The sequence below is a fragment of the Rhinoderma darwinii genome, chromosome 8 (genome assembly GCF_050947455.1).
Source record: "Rhinoderma darwinii isolate aRhiDar2 chromosome 8, aRhiDar2.hap1, whole genome shotgun sequence".
NCBI lineage: Eukaryota > Metazoa > Chordata > Amphibia > Anura > Rhinodermatidae > Rhinoderma > Rhinoderma darwinii.
The window spans coordinates 12,395,247-12,409,101 of NC_134694.1; the positions used below are offsets into that span (position 1 = coordinate 12,395,247).

Here is a 13,855-nt window from a genome sequence, read left to right on the forward strand (position 1 = left end):
ATATCAAATCAGGACAGTGATGTGCATCTTACTGAAGGACTCTGCGGAATGGTTAAAATAAATCTGAGAAAAGTCCTTTCTGCCTTTGTGGTTCTTGAAAGTTTACCTGCACATTAATTGCTTTGTCAAAGTCCTCGTGTTTCTTGATGAGGGCCTCCACGCTATCGAGAGAATCCCCTTTGTCTTCACTGTTGAGGAAGGCTTCACGGGCTGCCATCCAGTTCTCGGCCTGCTCACAGTCTCGGTTAAACAGCTGTAAAATGTATAGGGGAAAAAACAAAAGAAAAATGTAAAGCCCAAAAAGGGTAAATGGAACGGAATTAAAGACTTTGTTGTGATGTAACGTTACCTGAAGTTCTAGGCACTGATCCAGCATCATCCTGCGCTGCACCCAGGCCTTTTCCAAGCTTGCACGTTCCTGGTCTAGGATGTCCAGCTTCTCTTTAATTTCAGGACTGGCATAATGGCCTCTGGCAAGAAGCTGCTGCCCAAACTGTTCAAACGCCTGGAAAGTGCCAGCTCTGGCATCGATCTCTGTACGGTGTTCCTGAGGGGACAAAAAAGTGTTATAATGTGCAAGGTCTAAAAAACTGGAGCCATGAAGTGGTGATCGATCCAAACTGGGACAGACAGACCCCACTGACTTGTGTGCTGCGCTATCCGTGCCTAACAAAACTTCTTGATGGAGGTCCTTAACGGTAATGTGAACAGAGCCATAGATTGACAGGAAAAGGCTGATAAATCTATTCACATGGTTGAGCATAGCAGAGGTCAATGAGGATCGGTCGAGTTCTTAAAAGGCAGACTTCCTCAATACTATACACCATAACCCATACACTATACGGATAGATGGTTAACCCAATAGGGACAGTAGTACTAACCTGGTGTCTCTCCAGTAGAGCTTCAGCTCCAGTGACATCTTTTGCAAGTTCATCAGATGACACTAAGCCACGGATTCCATTAATCCAGGACATGAGGTCCCTAAGAAATCATGAAATAAAGACTTTATATCATATGGCATAGATACACCCATTAGTCTAACTAAAGCCGTGGTTGCCAACCTGTGTCTCTCCAGCAACTCTACAACTGCTGGCACGCTCTGGCAGCCTGGGAGTTGTAGTTTTGCAACAGCTGCAGAGACCACTGGTCTAAAGTACAATGGTAATGCCAAGATTGTAATCAGTTATGTTTAGGCATGCGATCTCCTTACCTGAAGTCACTGAGGAACCGCTGCAGGTCATGAGAGTCTCCCAATTTATCCTTCCGTTTGTCGGCACGTTTGCCAAGGCTGTTCCAAGCCTGGTTGAGCTCTGTGCATTTCTCCTGAATGTCCTCAGCGGATTCTGGGTGGGACTGGATCAGGCGCTCTGCAGTCTCTCCCAGGGAATTCACCTAGGAAAGGAGAAAAGTAGTATTGAAGGAATTCCTCGGATATGCCTTAAGGTGCATTTGAACCCAGTCAATTTTAGGTTGGCCATTAGGACATCCGACCGCTGCAATTCTAAATCTTTCATCTGCCCCTCACCTTGTCTCCCAGTGCGGCCAGATCTCTCTCGAATCCCTCATGTTTGCGCTGCAGTGCCTGAACACTTGCCAAATCATGCCCATAGCTGTCAGTGTTCAAGGCCTGGTTCTTCTCCTCTATCCATTCTTTGGTCTCATCCGCATCCCTGCAAAGCAAATACGAGCCTATAATGTCCACAATAATGCAAAAGTTCATGGATTTAAGTAATTCACACTAAAACCAGAGCCATTGAATTGTATTACTTTGTATCCTACAGCATAAGCCTCAGTCCTGGATCTTTGTTATTTACCTGTGGAACCTCTGCACTTCATGGGCACTACCCAGCAGTTGGCTTCTCTCCTCTGCCAGCTGCTGAAGGGACCGCCATTGTTCATTCAGTTCCTAGGGGAAGAAAGATAGTACAAATCACTTTAAGAAACAAGGTTCAGAGTATGGGGCTATTCACATGGCCGTGTATGACTGTATCTGGTCCGGTAAATGCGGCTGACATACGGTCCATATCTCATGGACCAAACACGTTCATGTGAATCCAGACTATTATGGAGACTGAGAAACCGTTCCTCTCTTACCTTGATGGAGTTAAAAGTGGCCACAGAATGCACAACCGTCCTGACAGCCTGTAATACATAAGTGAGGTTATAAACAGGTCAGGCACCACATACAGAGTTGTAATGCAGGTCATTAACAAGGTCACGGTCTTATTACAAGTTATATATGAAAGTCTATGGGAACTTGGCGCCAATATTGCAAGTCTTTGAGACAGATGGAACTAGAAAAAAACCAAAAACTTAATAGGGTACTGTCACGGTCTCATATGAATTACAAGCAATAGCATTATAACAGGTCCGGGGTTATAGGACTCCTACCTTCCATGGTGAGGCTCCCTTGGAATCTGCCTCATCCTACAAAAAGAGAAAACAGACAATGATGATGAAGAGTAAGACACGAACGAAGCCTACACCACGGCACACGAAATGCTACTTACTTTTTGTATGCTGCCGTATAACTCCTGACGGGAGGGAGAAAAAAAGAAAAAGAAGATTAAGCAGAAAGATGTAAAAATGAAATAAAAAAAATGTACTATTACAACATACACCACTAGAAGATTAGCCATCGAATGTCCATATGCACGCTAGCCATATATGTAAATTATCTATTCGTTTCTGTTGCTTATATAGCGCCAACATATTGCGCAGCGCTGTACAGAAGTGGTCACCACTCACTGGGGATCACAATGTAATTTCATGATCTGAATGTTTTTTTGGTGTGGGAGGAGACCTGAGACCCTGGTGGTAACCCACATAAACACGGGGAGAACACACTCCATGCAGATGTTGTCCTTGGTCGGATTCCAAACCAGGACCCCAGCGCTACAAGGCCACTGTGCTGCCCACTGCCTATTGCCAACGTTCCTACTATATTTATACACCACAGATGAGGAATCTTTGATAAATGAAATCCTACCTGCTGTTGTACGGCTTGCACTTCTTCAGTTATGAGCCCTTCAGACTCAAGGTCATCTGCAACCTTGTTGATATCCTTCAGACGGGATTCATTAGCCTTCAGATCCTGAAAGAGAATGGTTTCAAGTAAGAAAGTTGTGTTAAACCTTGCAAGAAGTGGATTTTAATAGCAATGTAGAAGCGAACCTCATCCGCACTATAAAACCTGTGTGTGGTTGAAGAGGATGCCCTGTTTTCAACAAAATAACTTATCAATTGCATGGACATTAGACATGTTTGATTACCTTCTGGAAATCATCAAACTTCTTCTGTAACACCTCCACCTGCTCCAGATCAGCCCCCACTTCCTCATTGGTGAGCGCGGCTTCCTTTTCGTTAATCCACTGCTGTAGCTCATTGGCCTCACGGAACAACATGAACTTCTTACAGCTTTTCTCCAGCATGTCTTTACGCTTCTCTCCAACTTCCAAAATGTTCTGGTATCTACAAACAGGATGATCATGGTCAGGTATCTGGGTACAGAACATCTATAGAGCGTCAGCCCAGGTGGCAAGTTACGCTACCACTACAAAAGTCGACATCAGTAATAAAAGTACAATAATAATAAGAGTGCAAAGTATTCTCACTGACACAGAAATGACCTGAGCTAGACTGGTTGTCTACAAACCTGAAGCCGTTCCCAAACTGACCACTAAATATTTCAAACCAGCATACAGGAGGGATACCAAGAATAGAAGGTCCAGGTCAGTCCTCCTCCAACTGAGGAGGGCTTCACTGGTGAGGTACCACAGAGTTTTTAATGTGGTGTGGCATACCTCCTAATAATCCCACATTCTATCACGATATAACTTCTAGAATAGTGATCACAGGCGTCTTCCTCGGCAGACTGGCACAGCAAATTAAACGTCCTTAGTTTGGCAGAAGTGTGGGGAAGGTATGTGTGGTGTTGACAGGGGGCACTTTGTCTGGCACGGACAGCACTCTAGATGTCCTTGTCTTGTCATGGATTCAGACTGCTGGCGAGGCCTAGATTTCATTATGGGTGAGGCTTGGAAGAAACAAGAACTGGTCTAGGTAACTGCCTATCACACCAACCAACTGGACGTGATGGGCCTTAATAAAGGTCAATGGATGGTCAGCAAGAGAATACAAGAAGAGATCGGTGACGGTGGAACAGGTCTACTCACAGTTCTTCAACCTGATTCATACGCAGAGAGACACTGCCAGCTTCCTTAGACACAAGAGTCCTGCACAGTGGAGAAGGGAGCACAGCAAAAAAAGGCATGCAGACAATTAGTGATTACCAACAGGCAGGAGGGTGCTGCTCCATCAGTGAGCGGTATTAGAAGGGTGTGCAGCGTATGGGGTGCAGTAGTTCAGATTACAGGGCTGTCCACCTTTACTGATGCCTAGTATATCTCCACACCCAAAGATATCTTCCCACTCTAGGAGGTGTATACGAGTGTAGTCAGATACATCTATACCTTCATAAGCAATACAGCAAACCATCTGGATTGTCACAATCTCTTTTAAGATGGACAGATCTAAGGAGTTGCTTACTATTGCCACTAGGATGGGTAAATATACCTCTAATGACCCCCTGCCACCCCACTAGAGCGGTAGTGAACATGATCAACCACCGCTCCATACAATTCCTTCCCTGGTGGGGAGTGATGGGAATCTACTCTTCTAGTCATCGATAGGAGTCCCAGCGGTTACACCTCTAACAATCTATCATTTACATGTATGGCATGGATAGGTGATACGGCTTGAACTAGGGTATATAGACAGTGCGGTCACATTGGCATTTTTGCCGCAATTTCGGCAACAAAAAACTACCCCTCGATATAACTGCATTGTGTAAACTAACCCAACAGGAAATTTTGGCTCTGTGGTCGGGTAGGTGCACACAATGAGAATTTAAATCAGTAGAAGTGGACATGCCCTTTAATGTTTAAGTATCACAAAACAGGTCACTAGGGTCCAGGCAGCCGTGTAAAAGGAGTATTGCTCAGCTTCTGAACTGCAGTACCTTACATGGACTGCATACTTGGTGGAGCTGTTGGAGTCGTCACTGACTAGCAATGTCCTTTCTGACCTCACTGCGGTAACATACTTCTTTTATACAGCTATGAACGACCCAAGGAATTATTTTTTTTCTTAAAGTGTGATACAATTTCTCATCAAATCACAGCACAATCAAAAACACATAGAAAGATGCGTATTAATTTTTACAGTGATCTGTGTAGTAGAATTGATGAAGGGTCAGAGAACATTACAAGAAGTTGTGTCGCAAGTGAAGAGTCAATTTGTACTTAGAAACACTTGGTGGTGATTTTATGATGGTGAATATTAGAACATGCAGGAGTCCGGGTGATGGGTAAAGCAGAGAATGGTAATATATGTACGTATGTATGACGGGTGCAGAGGAAGCAGAAGATAAAAGACACAGGAGCTTTGAATTTTTCCTATCCGCTCTGTCACATGACCTGTACAATAATGAATCCCACAGGTAAAATGGAGTCTTACTGGCCATCGATCTGCTCTTGTCGCAGTGCGATGCTTCCCTGTTCCTCCAGCAAGTTCTCACGAGAAGTAGACTGTGCCGGATCCAGCTTCTTCACATACGCAGCAGGTACAAAACCCTGACGATCATTCACTTCCACTTTCCACCAGTCCTGAAGGGACACAAAACATACCAGGTTGCGTTTAATTTCTGGACAGCCATTTAAAAGTATTTGTCCAGGATTAGCGCCACTCTTGTCCATAGGCGGTGTCTGGTATTGCAGCTCACCCCCATTTAAGTGAATCAGGCTGAGCGGCGCTTTTTATCTATTTGACCCATGTTCTGGTTTGGCACTTGCTTACCTTATTAGTGCTGTTAAGCAGTGTCAGGATGTCTCCTTTCTTCATGGTCACCTCCCGCGGGCTCTTCTCCTGATAATCATACAGAGCCAGGACCAGCTCCTTCCCAGTCTCATCATCTGTTGGTGCGACTTGTTGCTAAATGTGAATTATGAAGACAGACAATGTAAATCTGGCTATAAAAACGCTTCCATAAGTGAAGATTGACCTTTACATATCTTCATTCCCATTCACATCAGTGGGATTGCATGCGCATTACAGTCCCATTAAAGTCAATGGTGAAATTCTGACAGACAGATCTTCGAAAGGGGGGGGGTGATAGGGCATCAGTGATGCCCTCAGCCGTCAGAGACATGCCATAAGGTGAACCTTTACCTTAAGATTTTCATTATTTTAGGTCTTTGTACATACCCTACAAGCCTGGGCCTGCTCCCTCAATGCTTGAATGCTGCTTCCATAGGCTCGTAGATCAGACATCAGCGCTTCATGTTTTTTCAGCAAAGCCTGAATTTAGAATGGAAACATTAGTAATCCAGTTATATAAGGAATATTGTATATAGTGTAGGACATGGAAGGATTCTCAGACCTCAGCAGAATCTTCGTCTTTGCCGTAATCTGTGCTCCCAACAATCGGCTCCTTCTCCCTCATCCAGGATTCGGCTTCATTTGCATCGGCGAAGTACTGCTGAGCCTGCAGGGAGTCTTCAAGGTCCTGTCTGCGCTGAGAGGCCTTATTTCTGAGGGATAGCCACTTATCATTGAGCTCCTTCAGCTTTGCCTTCACTTCATCAGCTGCAAAGTGTCCTTTATGTCCAGGAAAAGGTCAGAAAGTCAAAAAAGAAGCCTGCGTGTGATGGATGTCACTGGTCTCCTTTTACCATAGAAGTCATGAGCTTTTTCATTAAACAAATGCCATATTAGCCTATGGATGGCGGATGCCGCTGTTCAGCATCAGTCACAGCCAACGTATAAGTCAAGAACGTTTCCAGTCACATACTCTAATCATATGGCAAAAATGTGAAGTGAATGGGACCCAATTGTAATAGACCCCTAGGTAAGGTGTGTTTCGCTGGGATAACTAAAGACAGCTCGCAAAACAATATACTGCATACTTTGGAAAATCTGATGACCCGCTGCTGGAACACCCAGTGATCAGCGGACATCTGGGGAAAACCAAGCAATAAGCGTTCCATTTCCCTGCAGCGCCAGCACAGGAGAAATGAAGCATTACACAGTTCTCATCAAATCAATGGGTCTTCTGTAAACTGCATGGGTGCGCTGGTTCCTCCAGAGCAAGAGACTCTTTGCAGTCTAATCTGGCGAATAGATAACGGTCCTGAATGAAGGACTCTCCTCAATTTAGAATTAAGAAATAACCCCTTTAAAGGAACAGTGTCACCACAATTTTTTTTTTCATATCAGTTTAATGTTAGTGTTTTATTAAAAACGTTTTTATTTGTGTGTTTGTGTGTTACTTTGTTCTATTTTTTCTTCCCTATGGGGGCTGTCATTTTTCTTTCCATTTCTGTGTGTGTCGATTAACGACACATACAGACATGGAATACGGCAGCCACAGTCCCATAGGGACTGCGAACGGGGCCCGTCCCATCCACTTGTGTACGCCGTCTGTGTGGGAACGGCGCATGCGCCGCTCCCACACAGTCCAATTTGAAATGCGCACCGTCCTGTGCCATTTTCCTGTGGACCGGAAGTCGTGGCCGGACAGTAAGATTACTACTTCCGGCCGCGGCTTCCGGACTTGTGCACTTGGACCAGCGGCAGCAGACGGAGCGGACGGGCCAGAGGGAGCCGCGGCGGCAGGAGCAGGTAAGAGATTTCTATGTATGTTCGTGTTTGTGTGTGTTTATTACTGTATGTAAACCTACTACACTGTGTGTTAGCTCAAAAAATGGCGACACACAGTGTAGGAGGTTAGACCGGTCAATCCCCTCGTTTATCCCGGCACTAGCCAGGATAAAGGAGGGGGGGGGATTCTCAGAGCTCACTAGAGCGAGTGCTTTTTTCCCAATTTTGCAGCAAAAAGCAATGTGGTTGCTTTACCACATGCAATGCTGCAATTTTGGGAATAGCTCCATCTAGTGACCAGCAATGGGAAATATTATAAATTAGAATCTAATTTATAATATTTCCTGACTCATGAAAAAAATAAAAAAAATTTGAACAATGTTTAATCACCTACACACTAAATGTTTAATTAAAAAAAAAATAACATGTTTTGCTGGCAACACATTCCCTTTAGACAACCAAGGCAATAATGGGCATAAAATACAATTTGTTATATCCAATCTGAAGTCTAAAACCGCAAACTGCAACCCTGAGACACCATATTACACGATTACCTTCAGTGATCATATTATTTCCCTTCTGGGTGACGGCCTTAATACGAGGTTCATGTCCAGCTATCTCAGCTTGCAGAGCTTGGTGCTTCTTCAGCAAGTTCTGAACGCCAATCAAGTCCTTGCCTGGAGACAAGATGCATCAGTGTAAGGTTTGACCCAATGGAGTCTGACAGATTGGTGATCACAAAATAGAATAACTAAGTTACCCCTGTTGGTGGAGGCTGCAATGGGTTCCTTCTCCCTTATCCAGGTTTCCTCATCTTCGACATCACGGAAAAGCTGCTGCAGACGCAGAGAGTCCGACAGTTTCTCCTTGCGAGCAATCATGGGCTCTTTCAAGGCGTCATACCTCGCAACCAGAGCCTCTTGTTTATTCTTGATGTTGTCTGCATCAAAATGGCCGGCGTCCTGAAACTGGCGTGCCTGGATGGTAATGCCGTCAATTCGGTCCTGTACGGATAACGCAAAGTTCACAAGTTGTGTATGCAGTATAACAATTATCTCCGTTCTACAGCTAGACATACTTCATAGCAATTACACATAGAAGAGGTTCAATGGTGCCCCCTGTAGTCAAGGAAAGACACTAAAGAAATCGGTTTAGTACCTGGTGAGCTGCAACATCGGCCTCCAGGAGAGCATGTTTCTTCTGGAGGTTCTGCACGTTTGTCAAGTCCTTGCCGTAATCATCAGACGCCAGGTGTCCCTCCACCTCGTATAACCAGAGCTCGATGTCTTCCACATTGCGGTTGAACTGTTGCTGCTGGTTGGCCTCACGCAGTTTGATTCCTGTGTAAAGACATTGCCATAATATTGGTCTTTGCTACTAAACTTCTTTTAGGAGAACATCTTAGATAACCCAAAAGTGCCCACCTTTGAGTTCTGTGGCTTCCAGCAGCCTCTTCCACAGGGTGATCACTTCATTCATACGCGCTGCCACTTCATCGGACGCATAATGGTTCACGTCAATTAACTTCTGGCCAGAATTTTCCAAAGCGTCAATGCGGCTTTGATTAGCAGAGAGTTCGGCCTCAAAAGCCTGGTGCTTCTGGACCTTACCCTGAAGATTGGATGGATCCTGTGTGGAAGCATGGAGAAAATCCATTGCAATTAAGTAAAATTATAATACAATAATACCATAATACCAATAGATACAATATCAAGATACAATAATATCTTCAGCCATTGTAACACATTAGACCTCACCTTGTGAGCCTCATCGGTGGCAGTCTTCATCTTCTCATTAATCCAGCTCTTCAGCTCATCAGAGTCTCTGAAGAACTGCTGCAGGTGGAAGGAGTCAGCCAACTGGGTGCGGCGATTCAGAGCACGCTCATGGAGGGCATTACGGCGATTTAGGAGCTGCCAAGAAAACAAGACATTGACAATATTTAAAGTGAACTGGTTGCCGACAGAGGACGAGAATACTCGCCCTGAGCGGCGGGTACTTGGCGCATCTGGACGAGTATTCTCGTCCTGTGTGACAGCCAGTGCCCGCACACCAGGATGAGCGAGGCAATGGCTGTAACACACAGCCGCAGCCTCGCTCTAACGGCGGAGAGAAGAGAAACCTCTCATCTCCGCCGTTAACCCCTTGAATGCCGCGATCAAAGCTGATCGCGGCATTCAAAGCTAAAGCGAGAAGTGGGCCTCCCCTTTGACTGCGTCACAGGAAGTCCCTGTGACGTGATCAATGGCTATACCTGGTATGGGCAGACAGCCCAGGGTCCATTGAAGGACCCAGGGCTGTCCGACCATATTCCGTTAGGGCATACTTAGGTATGCCCTAACAACTGCCTGTGTACAATCACTTCACAGGCTAATGTACTGACATATAGATATATGCCAGTACATTAACGCTCAAATATCAAAATGAAAGATCCCTCTATGGGATTAAAATAATTAATGTTAAATAAAACTATTGTAAAAAAAAAAAAATTACAAAAAAAAAGCCACAACACACATTTTTTTTTTTTTTTACAATAGATAAACTTTTCAAAATGAGTCCCAAAACATGAAATTTACGCATATTTGGTATTGCAAGTCCGTAACAACCTGTACAATAAAGGTTTGTTATTTATGATGCTCGGCATATGGTGTAAAAAAAAAAAAACAAACAAAGAAAACTGCAGCGGAACAGTTTTTTTTTCTCTACATTTTTGCCAAAATAAGATTTTTTTAAAATTTAACGATAATGTAAATGTTCCAAAAAATGGTACCTACACAAAGTACAACTCGTCCCGCCTAAAAATAAGTCTCATACAGCTACGTCGGACAAATTTTTTTTAAAAGTTATGAGCAAAGAGGGAAATATAAAAAAAAAAAAAAATTACGGTCCGCAAGGCCAAAATTGGTCGTGTCCTTAAGAAGTTAATGTACAAAAATATGAGGGAGAAGACCCACTCCTACCATACAAAAACCATAGGTAACACTGTAACTTACCGCATCTCTGCGTGCAGCGACATCCTCCATCGCATAGTGGTTATTTTGAATCAACTTTGTGGCAAATTCATCCAGAGCCTAAAAATATATAAAAATCCAATATATCATTTAAAAGTACAGAATAATAAAAATGCAAGGAGGAAAAAAAGTGTCACAGAAAATCAACTTTTCTTTTAGATCGACTAAGAGAAATACCAGCAGACAGATTAAATTCTCCCATTAACCCCTAACCTATCCCATATTATAGCAGTGTTCTTCTATTTTCCCCATGCAGCCTCTAACTTAGAATAGAAAATCCAGATCCCCTCTGCCATTGTAGAAATATCAGCCAGAAGTTTTGGTAACTAAAGGTCTCATGATGCCTTGTCTAGGCTTTACAGAGGTACCACACCTCCCTATCAGAAGCTAAAGTTATATGGATTATGAGCAAGATGGCGGAGAGCCTCAGATGCAGGTCTAAGGCACAGGAGAGGCTACACAGTGCAGCAGCATGCACATCACAGGCAGTGTGCAGACTCCAGCCTACTGCAGGACGAAGCAGGCGTCACTCAGGCTGGAGGAGACTGAGCGCCAACAATACACAGGACTAGGAAGATTCGTGGCGGTGACCCAGGGCACTCCTGGATTCCGACAAGGGATGTGGGTTAATGTGGCAAATTGTGCCAATTAAGCCAGCCAAGAGGTGGTATAAAGTTACACAAGTGTCGAAAGGTGCGCCAAATGCATCATCCAGCATGAGCCACTGTGATCAATTTGGTGCATAGTCTAAGCCGTCTGAATTTAAGACCGTTTTAATAAATCCACCCCATTCTGTCTGATATTTCGTTACTCAGAAAAATACGAGACAGCAGTGGCATCAGACGCGGTCATTACAGGTGAAAAATTCACATGGGAAAGTATGACCCAAAATAATATATGGCTAAATAAAGTCAATTAAGGCCATGTGCTACTTTAGGTTCCCAGAACTCTTTATGTCTATTCCTACTCCGGTAACGTGTACTTGAAGGCAACATACCGTGATTTTCTCCTCTTGTGCGCTAAGAGATTTTTCAAAGTCTTCGTGCTTCTTCAGAAGGGCTTCCACGCTGTCCAGAGAATCCCCCAAGTCTTCATTTAACAGGAAAGCCTAATGTACAAAGAGCCAGAAGGTTAAGATCAGATATATTTGTGGGAGATGCCCAGGCACGCTGCGCTGACGGCTCGGACCTCTTGTTTGCTCATCCAGTTGTCCACTTGTTCGGTGTCTCTATAGAAGAGTTGTAAGTCCATGCACTGCTCGTACTGCTGTCTGCGAAGGTCCCACAGTTCCAAAAGGGTAGTACGCTCCTCTGCCAAGATGGTGATCTAGGAGTGAAAAATAAAAACACTAATTAGATTATAAAAAAACCAAAAACAACTTGTCTGGTAAATATTTGGATTGATGAAGCAGATTTTAAATTGGTCTGGTAGAAGAACATAGAAGAGCTATGATTAGAAGTCCAGCCATACAATGCTGTGCACATTGGCTGAATTACAAAACACGCTAGTAGTGAGATTACCAAAAAATCAAAAGGAGTTTTCCCACCATTAGATTGGGCTCCCCACAATCTGCAGACCAAAGAGGAGCCACAGCACTGGCAAAGCTCTGCGGCTTCTCAAGTTTTTCCCTGCACAGCGGCTCTCCTGGCCACCCGATATGCAACGAAGGAACCTTGGTCCTCGGGATCGGCAAGGACCCCCAGAGAATAATGGTATGGAATATCCTAAAGACATACCATAACATTAGATGGGTATACCCCCTTTAATGAGCAGTAAGAAAACCAGTTTCATGGAAGCTCTCCAATTCTCATGCTTAGTTATGGCAAGCGAAGATAGAATAACCCATTATATGGATTGAATACCTTCTCTCTGACTTCATCAGAAGCGTAGTGTCCGGCACTCAGCAAAGCTTGTCCTGCAGCATCTGCAGCTTTAAAACTGTCTTCATGAGCATCGATTTCACCCTGAATCCAAGAAGGAAAAAAAAAGTGGTTAACCAAAGCTTTAATAAACAAAAGAACCGACGTGGTAGAAGAAATCAGTCCTGTCAAAGCAACAGACTACAGCTCACCACTGCGGTGACAGCATCTAACTGCACATACAAATTCCATCCTAGGGTCAGCTTTTAACTATGGGGATCCCCAGGACAAGTGTGAAAACGTTATGTCAGCAACGGTGATCTTTGGGGTTATGCGTTGATCCGATGCAGGTCCGCCTATTAATGACTACCTGACAACCATCTGCATTTACCTTATGCTCCTGGTGTCTATCGAGAAGAGCCTCAGCTCCAGCCACATCATTGGCGAGCTCATCAGCATTGATAAGGGCTTTCATTTCAGTCACCCAGCTGGTCAAATCTCTAAAATCTGCAAGAAACCTCTGCAACCTAAAAAGAAAAAACATTGAGAGAGACCCAGCAGCACAAATACCCAGCCATCTTTAGTTCTCCTACTCTACATGTCACGTAAACGCCGATTTATCATACAAGCCGTGTATGGATTACTTACTTGTAGGAGTCATTGAGACGTGTGTGACGTTCTGCCGCCAACGTGCGGATCTGCTCCCAATTTGTAAGGAGCTCCTCTCCTTTCACCTGGATCTGGGGTGCATTCTGAGGGTGTGACTCCTGCAGGCGATCAGATTCGGAGCGCAAAGCCTTAACCTGGTAATGAGAGAATCACTGAAGCCTCACTGGACCCCTTTATGATGTTCTCCCGCAGTTTGGGGTGTGCTGGACATACATACCTTCTCTTCCAGGGCTGCAAGGTCTCTTTCCAGGCCCTCATGCTTGCGCAAAAGTGCTTGCACACTGGCCAAGTCTCTGCCAAAGTCATCGGATGCCATCAGCTGCTCCTTCTCTCTGATCCAGCCAATAGTTTCATCGACATCTCTAAAGCCAGGAATGAGGAAGGCAAAGTAAGATCAGGCTGAAGTGGGCTACAAAAAGCGACTATACAGATTTCAGTCGGACCCAGCACCATCTAGTAATATCAGGTATCATTGGTTCAGAGCTGAATAAAAACAAAAGTTGCGGACCTGTTAAATCGTTGCACTTCTGCAGCCCCAAACAGCTTCCCTTGTCTCTGTAGAGCCAGCCCCTTCAGGCGTTGCCAGTTAGCATTGACTTCATCTTGCTTGGTCTTGATTAATTCAAGCTCTGGATGTTCCTCCTGTGGACAGAATGA

At 44.4% G+C, this 13,855-nt stretch overlaps 1 protein-coding gene across 4 annotated transcripts in view; it reads right to left on the reverse strand.

Moving 5' to 3' along the window:
• Positions 1 to 13,855, reverse strand: part of SPTAN1 (spectrin alpha, non-erythrocytic 1) — a 45,583-nt gene that overhangs the window by 13,811 nt on the left and 17,917 nt on the right. For 2 of the 4 annotated variants that reach the window (XM_075835114.1, XM_075835113.1), the window contains exons 6-34: positions 13,707 to 13,840; positions 13,416 to 13,560; positions 13,178 to 13,332; positions 12,921 to 13,056; positions 12,533 to 12,634; positions 11,859 to 11,996; positions 11,668 to 11,778; positions 10,653 to 10,730; positions 9,417 to 9,572; positions 9,084 to 9,288; positions 8,818 to 8,999; positions 8,420 to 8,663; positions 8,214 to 8,336; positions 6,440 to 6,657; positions 6,265 to 6,357; positions 5,857 to 5,991; positions 5,518 to 5,666; positions 4,176 to 4,235; positions 3,273 to 3,471; positions 2,990 to 3,094; positions 2,511 to 2,534; positions 2,392 to 2,427; positions 2,095 to 2,142; positions 1,815 to 1,906; positions 1,526 to 1,670; positions 1,211 to 1,392; positions 882 to 981; positions 350 to 547; positions 107 to 253 (exon numbers count right to left, since the gene is read on the reverse strand). In XM_075835114.1, the coding sequence (XP_075691229.1) occupies positions 107 to 253; positions 350 to 547; positions 882 to 981; positions 1,211 to 1,392; positions 1,526 to 1,670; positions 1,815 to 1,906; positions 2,095 to 2,142; positions 2,392 to 2,427; positions 2,511 to 2,534; positions 2,990 to 3,094; positions 3,273 to 3,471; positions 4,176 to 4,235; positions 5,518 to 5,666; positions 5,857 to 5,991; positions 6,265 to 6,357; positions 6,440 to 6,657; positions 8,214 to 8,336; positions 8,420 to 8,663; positions 8,818 to 8,999; positions 9,084 to 9,288; positions 9,417 to 9,572; positions 10,653 to 10,730; positions 11,668 to 11,778; positions 11,859 to 11,996; positions 12,533 to 12,634; positions 12,921 to 13,056; positions 13,178 to 13,332; positions 13,416 to 13,560; positions 13,707 to 13,840 (3,840 nt within the window). The remainder of the gene's footprint in view (positions 1 to 106; positions 254 to 349; positions 548 to 881; positions 982 to 1,210; positions 1,393 to 1,525; positions 1,671 to 1,814; positions 1,907 to 2,094; positions 2,143 to 2,391; positions 2,428 to 2,510; positions 2,535 to 2,989; positions 3,095 to 3,272; positions 3,472 to 4,175; positions 4,236 to 5,517; positions 5,667 to 5,856; positions 5,992 to 6,264; positions 6,358 to 6,439; positions 6,658 to 8,213; positions 8,337 to 8,419; positions 8,664 to 8,817; positions 9,000 to 9,083; positions 9,289 to 9,416; positions 9,573 to 10,652; positions 10,731 to 11,667; positions 11,779 to 11,858; positions 11,997 to 12,532; positions 12,635 to 12,920; positions 13,057 to 13,177; positions 13,333 to 13,415; positions 13,561 to 13,706; positions 13,841 to 13,855) is intronic. The other 2 variants (XM_075835116.1, XM_075835115.1) reach the window with 1 other exon arrangement.